The 13,720-nt window shown below is 37.5% G+C and overlaps 1 protein-coding gene across 1 annotated transcript in view; it reads left to right on the top strand.

Moving 5' to 3' along the window:
- The window catches only part of GLCCI1 (glucocorticoid induced 1), a 53,043-nt gene that overhangs the window by 19,894 nt on the left and 19,429 nt on the right, over positions 1-13,720 (top strand). Inside the window, exon 4 of the mRNA XM_014312119.2 lies at positions 7,057-7,143. Coding sequence (XP_014167594.2) covers positions 7,057-7,143 — 87 coding nt within the window. The remainder of the gene's footprint in view (positions 1-7,056; positions 7,144-13,720) is intronic.

Here is a 13,720-nt window from a genome sequence, read left to right as displayed (position 1 = left end):
TTATTAAATCAGTTGTTTATCTCTTGTGCCACGATTCTGATCCATAGTTATCATGGGTCTTGAAATAGATTCTATGATTCTAGCCTTTTGTGTAATACTGAGTTTCTCAGGACAAGTTAGAATGTATACAGAAGTTTCTTCATCTCTAAAATATGGTGTTATGTGGCACAGGAAGCCCTTTGATGGGGTAAAGATAAGTACAGAATGCTTAGAAAAGAAAAAAACGGGTCTGTATGTTTCAGAAATCTTACTTAATTAATTTGAGAAACTGATGATTAAAATGTTCCAAGAAAATTTTTAGAAACTGTAATGTGGACCCTTTGGAAAAGGCTGTCTTCATGTCCTGCTTATTTTGAAACGAGACAGTAAGTTTTAGCCAAAAAACAGCAGTCATATTTACTGTCACAAAAGATCTACTTAAAAAGCCCTTAATTCTGGATTTATTTTCAAGATGCCTTCTTTTCACAATACTATGACTTTAAAGTCTTTCTGTTTTGAAAGCTTTGTAGTTACTGTATTTCTCAGGCCCTCTCTTAAAATGCATATCCATATCAATCTTTACAAATACCCTTATGAGTAGAAAATTTAGAATATTTAAACATTCAGAAACAAACATTTTCACTAGTTACAGAAAAGATAAACAAACTGTTCTATAAATATTTCAGCTCCAAGTATTTGGCAGTAAAATTGCTTTCCTTGTGAGCTCAAGTAAGTGTTCAGGTTATGTGAACATTTGACTGCCTCCCTTTGCCTCATTCAGAAACTAAAAATGAAATTTTACCTTTTCAGCATAATCAGTTATAAAAGAGAGGAAAAGCATACTGTTGTCATTACAAAATGAAGTATTATTTCAAAGGGGTAGGAGCAGGGAGATCTCAAGGTTTGCATTTGTGGATATTTTCCAGCATAGAATTCTATTAGCTGTCTTTTTATTCAAATTGTGCCAGACTCAACCATTTATCAGTGTTTAAGTTGAGTCACTACTTGGGACTATGAATATGTAAAATGGAACAGCATATTAATATGCACAGTGATTTCCAGCTGGAGGGCTTTTTTTTTTTTTTTTTCTTTTTTGGGGTTTTTTTGGGTGGATTTTTTTTTTTCCCCCCAAATAAAATGCTTACTAGGGAGGCTTGTAGATGATGATAAACCATCTTATGTTTTGGTGTGCGTCTGGGGTTTTGTTGTTTGAGCTCTGTATAGTTTGAAGTATATCTAATTTCAAGAACTGAGGATGAGTTCCAAGTTGTTGATAGGATGCATGCATAGCAAATTAAGTTAAATAAAAAGAAGTTAATGAAAATCAATAAGCCATTTTTCTGTATGAGCATGTTTCATTGGAGAATAAGTTATCTCTTGTTTTATTTCTAAATTCAAGAACAATGCTCTCAGTATAACTACATTGTAGGTGGAATAATTACTTATCTTTCAAGGGTGTATTTTGTTCCTAATTAAATGTTAACCTAAAATCCAAATTTTGTTTGGTTTTGTTAAGGTGGTGATTATGGCTGCTCCAAGTTTCTTAGAATTCTTGTTTTTTAAAGAAGAGAGAGTTTCTGGTCTTCATGGTGATCAGATGAGCCTTTAATGGGCTTTATTCCAAGTCCTTGTTTCCACTTAAATTCTTTCAACTTGTATAATACTCATGAACAAAATGTTTCTTCATAATAATAGAAGGGAGGGATCAGAATTCTGCTTGGTTTAGTTTGTCATATCTTGGAGAATAGGAACTACAGTTCATATTTCTTTGTCACTCTCACTTGCCCCAAGTGTTTTGACTGAAAGTACAGAAGAGAAGTGGTTGTTTGCTTTTGGAAAAATGCGCTGTAACACTGCATTGTGGTATTTGTACAATTCAGTATTTCTCAGAATTCTGTGTGTACATTCGTGTGTGTATATGTGCATATGCATGCAACTGGCTGATCATTAAGGAGCAGCACATTTTGGATAACCAGAAGTATGCAATTGTATTTAGTAGTGCTATAAGTATTTCAGAAATGCAGGTAAACTTCTTATTATAAGAAGTTACTTGTGTTGATATACTTTGTGATCCCTTTCCTGAGTTCCTCCATTGTCCTACTTTCCTCTCCTTTTGTAAAATCTGAACTTTTCATTAAGACCATTTAAAACTCAGTGTAATTTCTTTCCCCATTTTTCTGTCTCTTTTGGGAGCACTGATGGAACAATTTTGTACACCACTTCTTTATGCTTCATCATTTAAGTATTTCCCCCTTCATAGTGTAAAGAACAACTCAATGTTGAAGTGGCTGTGTCTAACCTTGGAATCTTCAGAAACATTTGGATAATTGTCAGAGTTAATAAATATAATTATTTGGCAGTAGATATGTAATTTAAAAGATATTTATAAAATTAAAAAAAGAGAGATTAAAAAGAAACATGATGTTGATGTCATAACAAAAGTATTGTCAGTTAAAGTTTGTCATGGAGTCTTTCTCAATCTGAATAATACAAAGAAATGAATGAATAGCCTAGTGGCATTTTATTATCCAGTGATTTCTGACTTGTTGATGACTTAGGCATATCCAGCAATATTGGAATCCAGTTTTTCTCATTGTATATGGCAATTAGGTATGGAACAAATGAAACTGAAGAAAGTTTGCAAAATGCCTTTCAGAATTTTTATTTCTCTCTAACCTAGAGAATAATGCAGAGTTTCTAGGCTAAAATATGTTTTTCTTATGGGTAGATCAAGGCTTTAATATAGCTAGCTGTCATTAGACACTTTTTTTTTCTTCTGGGTAGATTTTTTTTTTCTGTGATATTAATAGACATAAACAAAGAGGCTCAATTCCATGAAGCTTTTTTACTGGTGTATTAGTTATAATTGATTTCTTTGGGATATTTTAATGATGTATATTGGCAGAAAGGACAGGGAATAAGATATGTCATAGAGCTGTGAATTTGTCATTCTGACTTAACCTGTCTGATGTTTAAGAGTGATCATCTGCAGTCAAACTGACTTCTAACTAGGCAATTTCTCTTTGTAAAGTTTCTAGATGGCCTTTGAATGCTTTAGAAATACCTGAAAACACATCAGTTTTTATCTTCTAGTGCTGCCATTGGGTTTCTTTTGAATGTGGAAGTTCTTCAAAAACATGTTGCTTCCCCTGTAAAGCATAGACATATGTATATATTCCAGAATGCAGGCTGGATGTAGTAGTTATGAGTGAAGGGCTGGCAATAAATATGAGACACTTAAGGTAATACAGTATTATTTTAGGTTTAGGTAGGTTGGTATGCTATGCAGTCATTCTGATCTAAGTGGAAAGGGTGTAGCTGTATGTCCCTGGCATGGATGGGAAAGAAAGTCAGGGTTACCTTGCTGATCTCCACAAGGCTGGGTGAATTAGAGCTATGGTAATTGTGATTTACATGAAGACTGAAGAGAGCAAACAGATGTGGCACTCTGAGCATGTCCTATCCCATGTGTCAGCTGAAATGGGCTACAAACCTTAACTTCTTAAAAACAAGGGATCCATGTCTTGTAGGTGCAACATGCATTATCTAGTGTTTTCAAGGATCTCCCCCTAAAATCTTAGTTTCTTAGTGTGGCCTTGCAGGACTAATCCTTCTTTATGAAGTTCAGTGCATCACTTCTGTGATGCTCTGAAATGTTACCAGTTTGACAGGTAGTGCCTGACATCTCTTACTGTGGAGGTACTCTCACCCTCTCTCTGACTTGAAGTGCAGCAACTGTGGTTTTGTGATTCAGAAAATTTTCTTCTAATACAATTCTGAATTACATTCTGGCTTTAATATTGTTTTTTTCATATGTTTAACACTTCAGAAGTACACTTGCAGCTTCAAATGAAGGCTTTCATTGATAAGCTTGTTTTGTGGAAATTGTAAATAAGATGAGAAAACAATTTCCATGAAATGTGACAGATTGTGGGTACTACACTCCCCCATCTTATTTGTGATCTAAATGACAGCATTTAAGTGAGATATGAGGTGTTCATACATAAGCTAAACTTAGAAAAGCAGAATTTCTGTTTGAATACAACAATTCTGGGATGCTTCTGTTTGTTTTTTAAAAGCTTTTACTTGACTACAAAGATTTGTTGTTACAAACTCAAAATTATTCTTCATATAATGTGGATTCCAACAATATAGCAAGCCACAGTTTCCAGGGTTTGAAGAAGACTACCTTGTGGTAATATTCTAGTAACCGCTTATGTTGTATTATTTTTGTAAAGCTTTTTCTTTTTTAAATTTGCCTCTAAATAGCCCATAAATGTAACACTGTCTGACTTCAGTACTGTGCAAGGAGCACCATACAATATTTGTAATCTAATACTGCAGGTAAAATGGGATTCACAAATAGTCTGCCCTCTGTATACTGTGTATGTATCCTTTGCAGGTTGTGTCTTGACTCAGTTTACAAGGGGCTGAAAGCATCCATGTAGTGCTTGTCTCAAGGGGGATGCTACTTCAGTGGAAGAGAATGTCAAAGCATTCTTGAACAAGTACAAAATTTAGTATTAAGTGAATAGATATTTTCTGACTTTTATTTTTGATTTCTGAGTAGATCCTCTGCACTATAAGGATTCCCACCTCTCCTAGCAGTCAGTGATATTGTTGATGAAGGTCTTTAGAGGTTGATCTTAGTTTGTGTTTTGTCCTTGCTATCTGGATCAATATCTGTGTTTATTAAAAATACAATCAGGCTTGTGTGTTCTACATATTTGTTTTATTTTTTAACAGTTTACTTCTCTGTATTGAGAAAGTCACTTTGGCTTTTTAGATTCTTGATATCTTTTCAGTTTATTAAGCTGTAGTTGAAAGGATATGAGCTTGTAGTGATCCCTGGTGCACCCTTCTGCACTACAGGTAAGTATTTAAGCCCCCAAACTGCCTGGTTCTGCTTCATCCTGGTGTTCCCCAAATGGTGGAGCAGTGCTGTATTCAGGAGACGCTCTTTAGAAGATAAATTTTCTTGGAATTGCCTTTTTATTGCTGGTGTCATGTGAGGATATGGTTCCAGCTGTACTTGGGATATAGTAAAATATTGTAAGAGCAATTTAAATTGCAAAGTAAATTGTAACAGATTGTGAAAGCCTCTGATTTTAAAAAAGCAAAAAATTTTCCCCATTTTTACTAGTTTAGTAGGAATCTGCAAGCTACTTCAATGTTTTTTAAAAAAACAACATTTAAACCCAACAGAATGTCTTCCACACAAATTTCAGGGAGATGAATCTGCAAAACCAAGTAATTATTTAGAAGGTGGCTCTGTTGAAATGCAGAGCAAGCAGATGCACACACACAGGTAGCACATGCATATGGCAGAGGCTCTGCTTTGGGTCAGGAGAGTTAAGTGCTGCCTGGCTGTGAGGGACTGCCTTGTCTTTCACATAGTTTTAAATAGCTGTTGTAACTTCTCACATTTGATTTTATTCTTTTTTTCATAACGACATTATCTTCTGGTTTCTTCCTCAGACCCAAACAGAAGGGGATATTAATAAGTACACAGAACTCTTTAACTTTTCATATAGGGACTTATTTTTTCTTTTCTGGAAACATGCAGGAAAAACTTCAAGACTGACTTTTTCCATTTGGTTTTCTAGTCACCCACACAGCTTGCTGGGCCTTTGGTTGAAATATTACTAGTGGTGTAAAAATAACAGAGAAAAAGCCCCACCAAAACCATGGAAAGTGCAGGGGTGGCAGAAAACAGAGGAGGGTTCTGTAGGCCTGTGCACACAGAGACAGAGCAGATGAAATGTTAGCACTGATGGATTAGGTGCTGGGCTGTAGGCTGTATAACACCCTGGCAGTGTGGTGGTTATGGAGGTGCAGCCCATGCTCTGAAGCTACAGTTGTGAGCTCGATAGTACCACGGCTGGCCTGGAGTGGCCTGGCCCTGGGGGCTGTCCCCAGCTCCCCTTGCAGGGCAGGGAGGAGCTGAAGGGGTTGGTTTGATGGTGTTCCCAGAGTGGTGCCCAGCCTCCTACCTGAGCCAAACAAACAGTCTCTGGTATCCATGTGAGTACTACAAAAGCTTCCAGATCCTAGATGGGAAGCGAGAGTAAGCGAAGCTGTGGAGGAGCAGGGTTTCCATGCATGAGAACAAGTCCCACAGACATGTGGATCCCAGATCCTATTTGTCTTGTGGGCTGGGCTTTTGTTTCCCTAGAAGTGTTAGCAGTGGTCCCCTCCCTTAAAAACCCCATGGACAAATTATTTTCAGTTTTATTTCTTGTGTACTTACTGTGAAAGAGTCAGCTAATACTAGTAGGAGTTGTTGAGGGAAAAAAAATCCCAACATAGATTTATGTTTATGTGCCTATAGCACTGAGTTTTCTATAGTTCATATCCCAAACTCTTCCTGAATTTTAGATGTTTCCATTGTTCCTGTGACTCTCTTGTTCAGGAATTCTGGTGGAAAACCTCAATTTTCATTATAGCCTTGTGACAAATAAGCATAGTGGTTGAGATTTTGGGCTTTCTGATGCTTCTCAGTCTTTGGGGTTTAATTTTAGCTCCTATATTTAAGAACAGTCACCAGACTTACAGGCTTTGAGATATGGTTAGAAAAGGCCTGTGTGGTACTGTGCTGCTCATGTAAGTTGGTGCCAGAAATAATAAATGGTGTATAAAGCTCTTATCTAGTCAGAGTTAGCAAGAAGAGATTGGTTCTGTGGTCCAGTGTTTGAGGAAGACAGGTGGGAGAAGTGAATCCTGGCTTGAGTTTGTTCTACAGTTTTTTTTAATGGTGTGGCTTTCTAAACTGCCCACTAAGTGAATGTAGACGTGGAAGCCCAAGCACAGTGGGAGCAGCCAGGTAAGGTTTTTTGTCAGGCCTCTGATTCCTTCTTCATTAATGTGCATTGTTCTCATCCTTTGTAAATGCATGTTTACAAAGCTCTGTTTTCTATATTGCTTTTTGTTTATTGAGATTATTAGTGCTGCATATCAGGTTCTGAAATTTATTCACATAACTGACACTGCCTAAAGAGTAAGGCAGTAATTTGTGCCAGAAGTTTTTCTCACCTGGAGAACTCAGTATAGCATATTTTCTTTTTTTTTCCCTTGTAGACACCCAGCTGTTGGGCTGAAGAGGGAGCAGAAAAGAGATCCCATCAGCGCTCAGCATCGTGGGGAAGTGCTGATCAGCTGAAAGAGGTGAGAAGTTTTGCACAGTGAAGCCTTTCAAGATTTGATAAGCCCAAGACATTTTTTAAACCCTATGTGGAGTCCAGGAAACTGCACCCTTTCCCTCTTCCCTTTTGCTTTTGAAACAGGTTTTACCTCCAGTCTAAGAGTTGTTTGAAGAGTGATTGTTACTTTATGCTTGTTGGACTTCCTCCGTGCGTACTATGAAGCGTTGATTGTGAAAGAGTGGCCAGAGTGAGCATTGAGGAACCAGCTTCTTGTTCAGTGTTATGTTAGTTAGCTTTCTGACCTTTAACACTGCTCTCCTGGAAGAGACAAAGTGGCAGGTGGTATATTCACATATCCTTGCTCATAAATTTCGTTCAGATTTTAGGTTGGAAATGGAGAGGACACCACTTCCACAAAAAAAAAGTGTTGATACAGTAAGGGTATGAGTACTTGAAATGCTCTTTAATCATAAATATTTTGCTGTAGACTACTATTGCAACTAGAAAGAGCCTAAAAAAAGTGGATTTGCATAATGAGAAAGTCAATACAGTTAAATAGTCTCCAGCTCAGCTGAAATGACAGTATCTCAGTTTTTGCCCCAGTAACCTCCATCTTCTCCAGAGTTTGAGTAACCAGATCTGTCCAGAACCTGATAAGGGGCTACATTCAGCCTCATGCCCCTGTCAGGAAGAGTGTATCCTCTCTTCAAGAACTGCACTTTTCTTCTAGAAAAATGAATCTTGCAGCATGTTTTCATGATGGAACTTTTCCTTCATATGCTGGGCTTTTTACATTCTCTTTCCTGACTCCCTGTTGAATAGGGCCTTCAGAAATGAGAAGGAGTGTATAGGTTATCTAAGGAGAAGAAGTTAAAAGGCAGTATATATTCTTCTTCTGAACAGCCATTCATAGAATAATTGTCAGAAGGAGTGATGCAAGTTTAGTTACTCAAATTTTAAAATGTCATTTGACAAATGTGGAATAATCTTGCAATCCATTGGTGGCAATAGCCTCATTTTTAAAGGTGAGGTCCTGGGCCAAAGATAGGTTGATCAAAAGAGGGTTCTCTGTTCCCATCTCACCAAATACATCTTATGAAACCTTGATGTATTGGTACATGGGCCTTCAGTTGCCTGGATGACTTTACCTGCAGCAGAGTGGAAGCATTCACAATCACAGATTAGGTGACCAGAAATAAGTGCAGTAGGAGTTTTGTGTCTGAGAAATTTTGGCTTAAACCTTTCCTACCAGCGCAAAGAAATGATCGTACAGACAGGAGTAGCATCTGTTTCTCTAGGATAATGTTTGCTTGCTTTTACTGAGAGACTATCCTTCATACTCTGGCAGTTTCCTATCAGTTTGTACAACAAGCAGCTCTTCTTCACCACAGGCCTGTGGCTGTCAGTGATAGTGAACCCTTCAGCATGTAAGCAAGTCTCTGCCATTTGATAACAGTGATCCATTGTGCTGGGTTGCCACCCTCTTGGTGTACTGACCACATGGGAAAGATAAGAAATGTGTGGCCAATGTGCTTCGCAGTTCCTTTTTTTACTAGAATGTTGTAATAGACAAAATTGGTTCTGTGGAAGAGAGTTGTTTCTATCCAAACTTTGCAATGGTTGTTCACCCCAAAGCCTACCCTTGTCTTCTTCAGCATACAGTTCTTCCCTTTCCTCTGTTTTCCTTTCTTCAGCTACTCTGACCAATTTTCTTACCTTTTCTAGTTCCTTGGGTTCATAACCCATGTCATACTTCGTGCATCATCCAGCCATTATTCATCTACCCTATTTGAGCTCTTACTCTGTTAACTTCCAGCTCCTTGTTAGTTCTGGCTATCCATTGTTTGGCTTTTATTTTATCTCTTTCTTTTTCCTTTCCCTCAGTGTCAGCCTGTGTGGTGGGTGTTAAGTGTTTGTTCAATACCAGCAGTGTCTGTGCACTTGGTTTCTTTGTGCCACATTAATCTGCAGTTCCTGGAAGGAGAAATTCCCTGGTGTGGTTCTACTCAAACTGTAAAGCCCTTGAGAGACAGAATTGTTAACAAGTGTTGCTGCCAGTTCCAGATATCTTTCTTGAACATGTGCAAACTGAATTTTTTGCCAAAGCTTCACCAAATGTAAAGATTCTTCCGAGGGACTAGAGGAGCACATTTGCAGCATAAAGGACCCTCAGGCAAATGTTTGGCTTTTTCATCCAAAACAGTGGAGAACAGAACCATGCAAGTAAAAAGCTTAAAGTAATGTGCTTTGGCACATAATATGGTAAAATCTCTTCCACCCTCCCTTTCATTTTAAATCACATTCTTAAACAGCCCTAGCACTTCTACTGAAGTCTCTGATGGGAAGGAGATAGAGTAGAATGTTGCGTGGTAGGCATTTGACAAAGCTATGGGCAGCTGAAAGCAAGAGCATAAGTAATGAAAATGAAAATAACACCTTCTCCTGGGCAGCTGCATTTCTTATGCGTAGTGTAGGTAACATTGTTCTGCTCAGAATTTTGAATTGTTTTCTTCAATATTTGATAGTAAACAAGTAGATAGCTGTTGGCAGTTTCCATGGCTTGTTTTAGCAATTTGTATTCATGTTTTCTTGCTTCAGAAATTAATGTGATGTTTTCTAGCATTTTTTTAATATGTTGGTAAACTAGCTAAACACTTGTGTGATAGTTACTGGTTTTGATAAAATAAGATTGTGTGTTTAAGTTCAAAAACAGTTTTTTCCTTGGTTAATTTGAGTACTATTAAAATTAAATAAATTTCTTTAATGCAACTGCTAGGTCTTTTTTTAAGATCTACATCATAAAAGCGACAAGCAAGCGTATAGGTTTAACATCCCAAGCAAGCAAATGAATTCAGAATTGCCACTTACAAAAAGGATTTCAGTTTGGGTAGTGAAACTTACTTTGCCCTTAATTGAAATAGCTCTGTGTCCAGGATTAAGTCTGTCTAGCACTAAAATAGATCTATATTTGCTTTCTTGTGAGTCTATTAGAAATTTAGAAGTCCTTAGCTGTCAATATAAAGTTTCCTTTAATTATTTCATAATGAAATCTACTTCTAAAGAATTTGTTTATTCTGAAGGGCTCTACTACTTGATTTTGAAAAGTCTTAAGTGCAACTTGTCTAAGATGATGCCACACTGCTTTAACATTATTTCAATAGATACATGTCTTGATGGGAACATAAAGATTGCTGTCAGTCTTTATACTGGACACTCATATTTTTTTCCTTTTCAACCTGAAAAATTAGTTGGAAATGCTCTTGATGTTGTTCAGGGACTATTTAGTTATAGCTTACCCTGAACTGGAATTTACCCAGAACTGGGAAAAACCCTTTATTTAAAACTAGTAGTTTTCGCTTTGTATAGGTTTTTTAAGGACATATTTCAGACAGCTGATTTTTCACTTCCCATAAGCAGCTGTCTGTGCTGTGTCTGTTACACAGACAGCAGCAGCCCCCCATTGGAAGGTCCCTTTTGCTCTAACAGAGTACTTGAAAAGGACTTAGGAATTAAAGAGACTTGAATATGAGAGCTTGCATGCCTAATGTGCTTTCATATAGCAATTGAAAGATTGTATTCAAAGGTTTAGGGAGAACTTCTAATGCTTGTTTTGCTCTTTGACCTACTGGTTAACTCATTTATTAAGAAATATTTAATGAATGAGATGGAGCTCACTAATTAACAAGAAGTTTGTGGCTTGATCAGCAATAGGGAGTTACCATGTTGTGTAGGCTGAGCTGTAGAAATACAGCCTAGTGACTGTTAAATATTAGTGAGCATTTGAGAGGTATGGTGGGATGTGTCAGGTTCCTTCATATTAGTCTGCATCTAGGTCCCTTCAAAAGGGAAAAATTACCAGGATATTTAGATTATATCAGTGTTGTAAAGAATGGACCTAATTTGGTTATTTTCCAGTTTTGTGCTATGAGTTATATTAGTCTGCATGCATGTCACAAGTGGCAGAGAGAAAATTCATATTATTCATTTTACAGCTTTGAGCTATATAAATACTTAGCAAGCAAAAAATATATTTATAGGGGTTTTCCTGACTTGTTTGTTCAATAATCCTAGATGGTCATCTTACCTTTGGCTGACAGTAAACCATGAAGACCAGACTGAAACTTTGTACCCTGAATGACTTTGTGTAGGTTTCTGATGCACTGCTCTTTGTGTTTTCTCAGTGTTTTTTGTTGGTGGGGGATTTTTTATAAATTACTTTAAAATAGGTGAAGAAAAGAGTCTTTCCACTGCATCAGCAGCATTGCAGAGAACAATGGAAGACCAAAGTCTAAAATTTTCTTAATTTTTTTGTAATGTGCACAGATCTGTGCTGTGTTTTCTCTCTCCATGCAGTCACATGAGAGTACTTGCCAAATGTGAATTAAGATGTATTTTTTTAAATTTACTGCCATATATGTTTACACATTGAAATGTAGCAAAACAGTTTTAGATAACAAATGGCATTTGAACATTGGAAATAGCATTCAAATTGAGCTTACTCCTTGATGAATACCTTGATTATTTTTTTTGGCTGTGTTTTACTTTCAGCTGTATCCTCTAGGAAATAGCTGTATTTTCTAAGAAGAATGTTCTGCCCATCTTCAAGTTAGGTAGGCAGGGAGAACATTTGAATTGGTCAACAAAAATAATTCACATGTAATGGATCTAAGGGCATATATGTGCAAGGCAAAGGCTTAAATATGTCCAACAAGTGAGTGCTTTAGGATACAGATTAGATCTTTTTGTGATGATTTGCACATGTTCCTTAATATGACTGGGTATACCCCAGTCACACTCATGCTCAGTACTTGCACGTGTGAGGGAAGTGGTGTCCCAAACCCTTTCTGTTCTCAGCTGCTCAGTGAAAATGGAGTGTTTTGTTACTGCCCTTTGCTTTCCCTAGTGCAACTCATGGTTACTTTCCTGCCACTTCCTTGTCACCATTTTCTTTGCACAGCTCTGGTCTAATGCTGGATCTTCAAATGTCTGTTTTCCTGATACCTCTCACTTGGCACCATTTTCTTTGCACAGAGACTCCCTAGCTCATACTCACTGCATCAGTTGAGTGCCCAGGAGACAGGATCTGCTGCTTCCTTGAGATAACTGGTAGAACAGGTGCCATCAAGGCATATGTTTCAGACTTTTCTCTTACTCCATGAATTATATTTCTTTTGTAAGAATTAGTGTAGCTCATACTGTAGATAATTTTGCTTATGTTTGGTGCTCTGATGGTGCTTTTCTGCTACCTGAGAAGAAGGTGTAGATAAACTTGGAGGAAGCTAGCACAGCTATTTCCTGTTGGTAGCAGTGGCTTTATTTCACCTTGAGATAGAAAAAAATTGGTAATTAAAAGATAATCTTGTAGAAGAAAAAAAGCTATTGCAATTTCAGGATTAGCAAGTGGTAGAATGACTGTGGACTCCCCTTGGTGAAGAGGTGGAGCATCGCTCAGTTCAGCAGATTTGGTGTACTCATTGACACTGCCAGCTTGCTGGTTGTCTGTGCCAGCAAGCCTCTGTCTCCCAGGTCTGCAGGATAAATAGGAAAAGGCAGATTCCTTTTTCTAAGCCCATTGTTACTTTCTCATTTTCTTGTCCAAAAGTAACTACGACATCATGGACAGCTAGGGTCCTGCAAGTTCTGGGCTAAGGACATATGATCTGAGAAGGCACATCTGTTTCTTCACTGCATTGCTTGTTTGGCTCAAGAGATTGTATCAGCTCCAGATACACAATCAAATCAACAATTTTCCATCTTCTGTTTCTCCTCAGTGACCCAGTCACTCTTTGTTAGTGTCAAGAACCTACTGACTGCCATAATACACATACTCTTGAGGTGGCTGAGAGAACCTTAAATTCCAGGGATCCATTGATTCCTTTCACAGTATCAGAGCTTCAAGGTTTTTGGCTAGGCTAGAGACATACCAGCCTATCAACACTCTCCCATTTAGAGTTTTCACTATCCAAATTTTACAGTGAGAGGCTATGTTGTCAAAGATTTGCAAGCTTATTTGTGACAGAAAACAGTCAGCCAGATCTCTGAGGTGGTATTGTGTAGATATAGATATTTGCTTTTCATAGTGTGCTCTTGAGGAAAGCTCAGAAACTGTATTTCATCTAAATTAAACAAAATAGTATATTTAACTTTTTGACTTAGGAAGAGGTGCACAGAGTCAAGGAGAGGCAGTAGAAATGAAAGATTTATATACAGCAGTCTTCTTGCTTTCTCATGATTCTTGTAGCCAGCCATCTCTGTCACAGCTGTCTTCTGATCCAGGCATCATTTTTCTCCTCTGTTTTTAAAGGGGAAGATGAAGATTATTTCCCAGTTCTTCCCATTCTTCAATATTCCAGTGTAAGACAGAAATATTTGTAATGTGTGTATATTTACCAGAGTAGTTACCTGCATGTTTTTTCATCTATGGAGTTAGATTTCCTAAGTGCTGTTACTCCTACAAGAAGGGGAAGTTTCTACAGAAATGGATTTCTTTTTTTTTCAGACATGAAATACCTCTTCAGACTGCAAAGTTTCTTGCAATATGGTGCTTGAGTTGTACTTTTGATCAAGACTTTAGTGTCCCAGTTCTCTAAGTGTAGCTC

Source organism: Geospiza fortis, unplaced genomic scaffold, assembly GCF_000277835.1.
Source record: "Geospiza fortis unplaced genomic scaffold, GeoFor_1.0 scaffold138, whole genome shotgun sequence".
In the NCBI taxonomy this organism is placed as follows: Eukaryota; Metazoa; Chordata; class Aves; order Passeriformes; family Thraupidae; genus Geospiza; species Geospiza fortis.
This window is presented reverse-complemented; position numbering and strand designations above follow the sequence as displayed.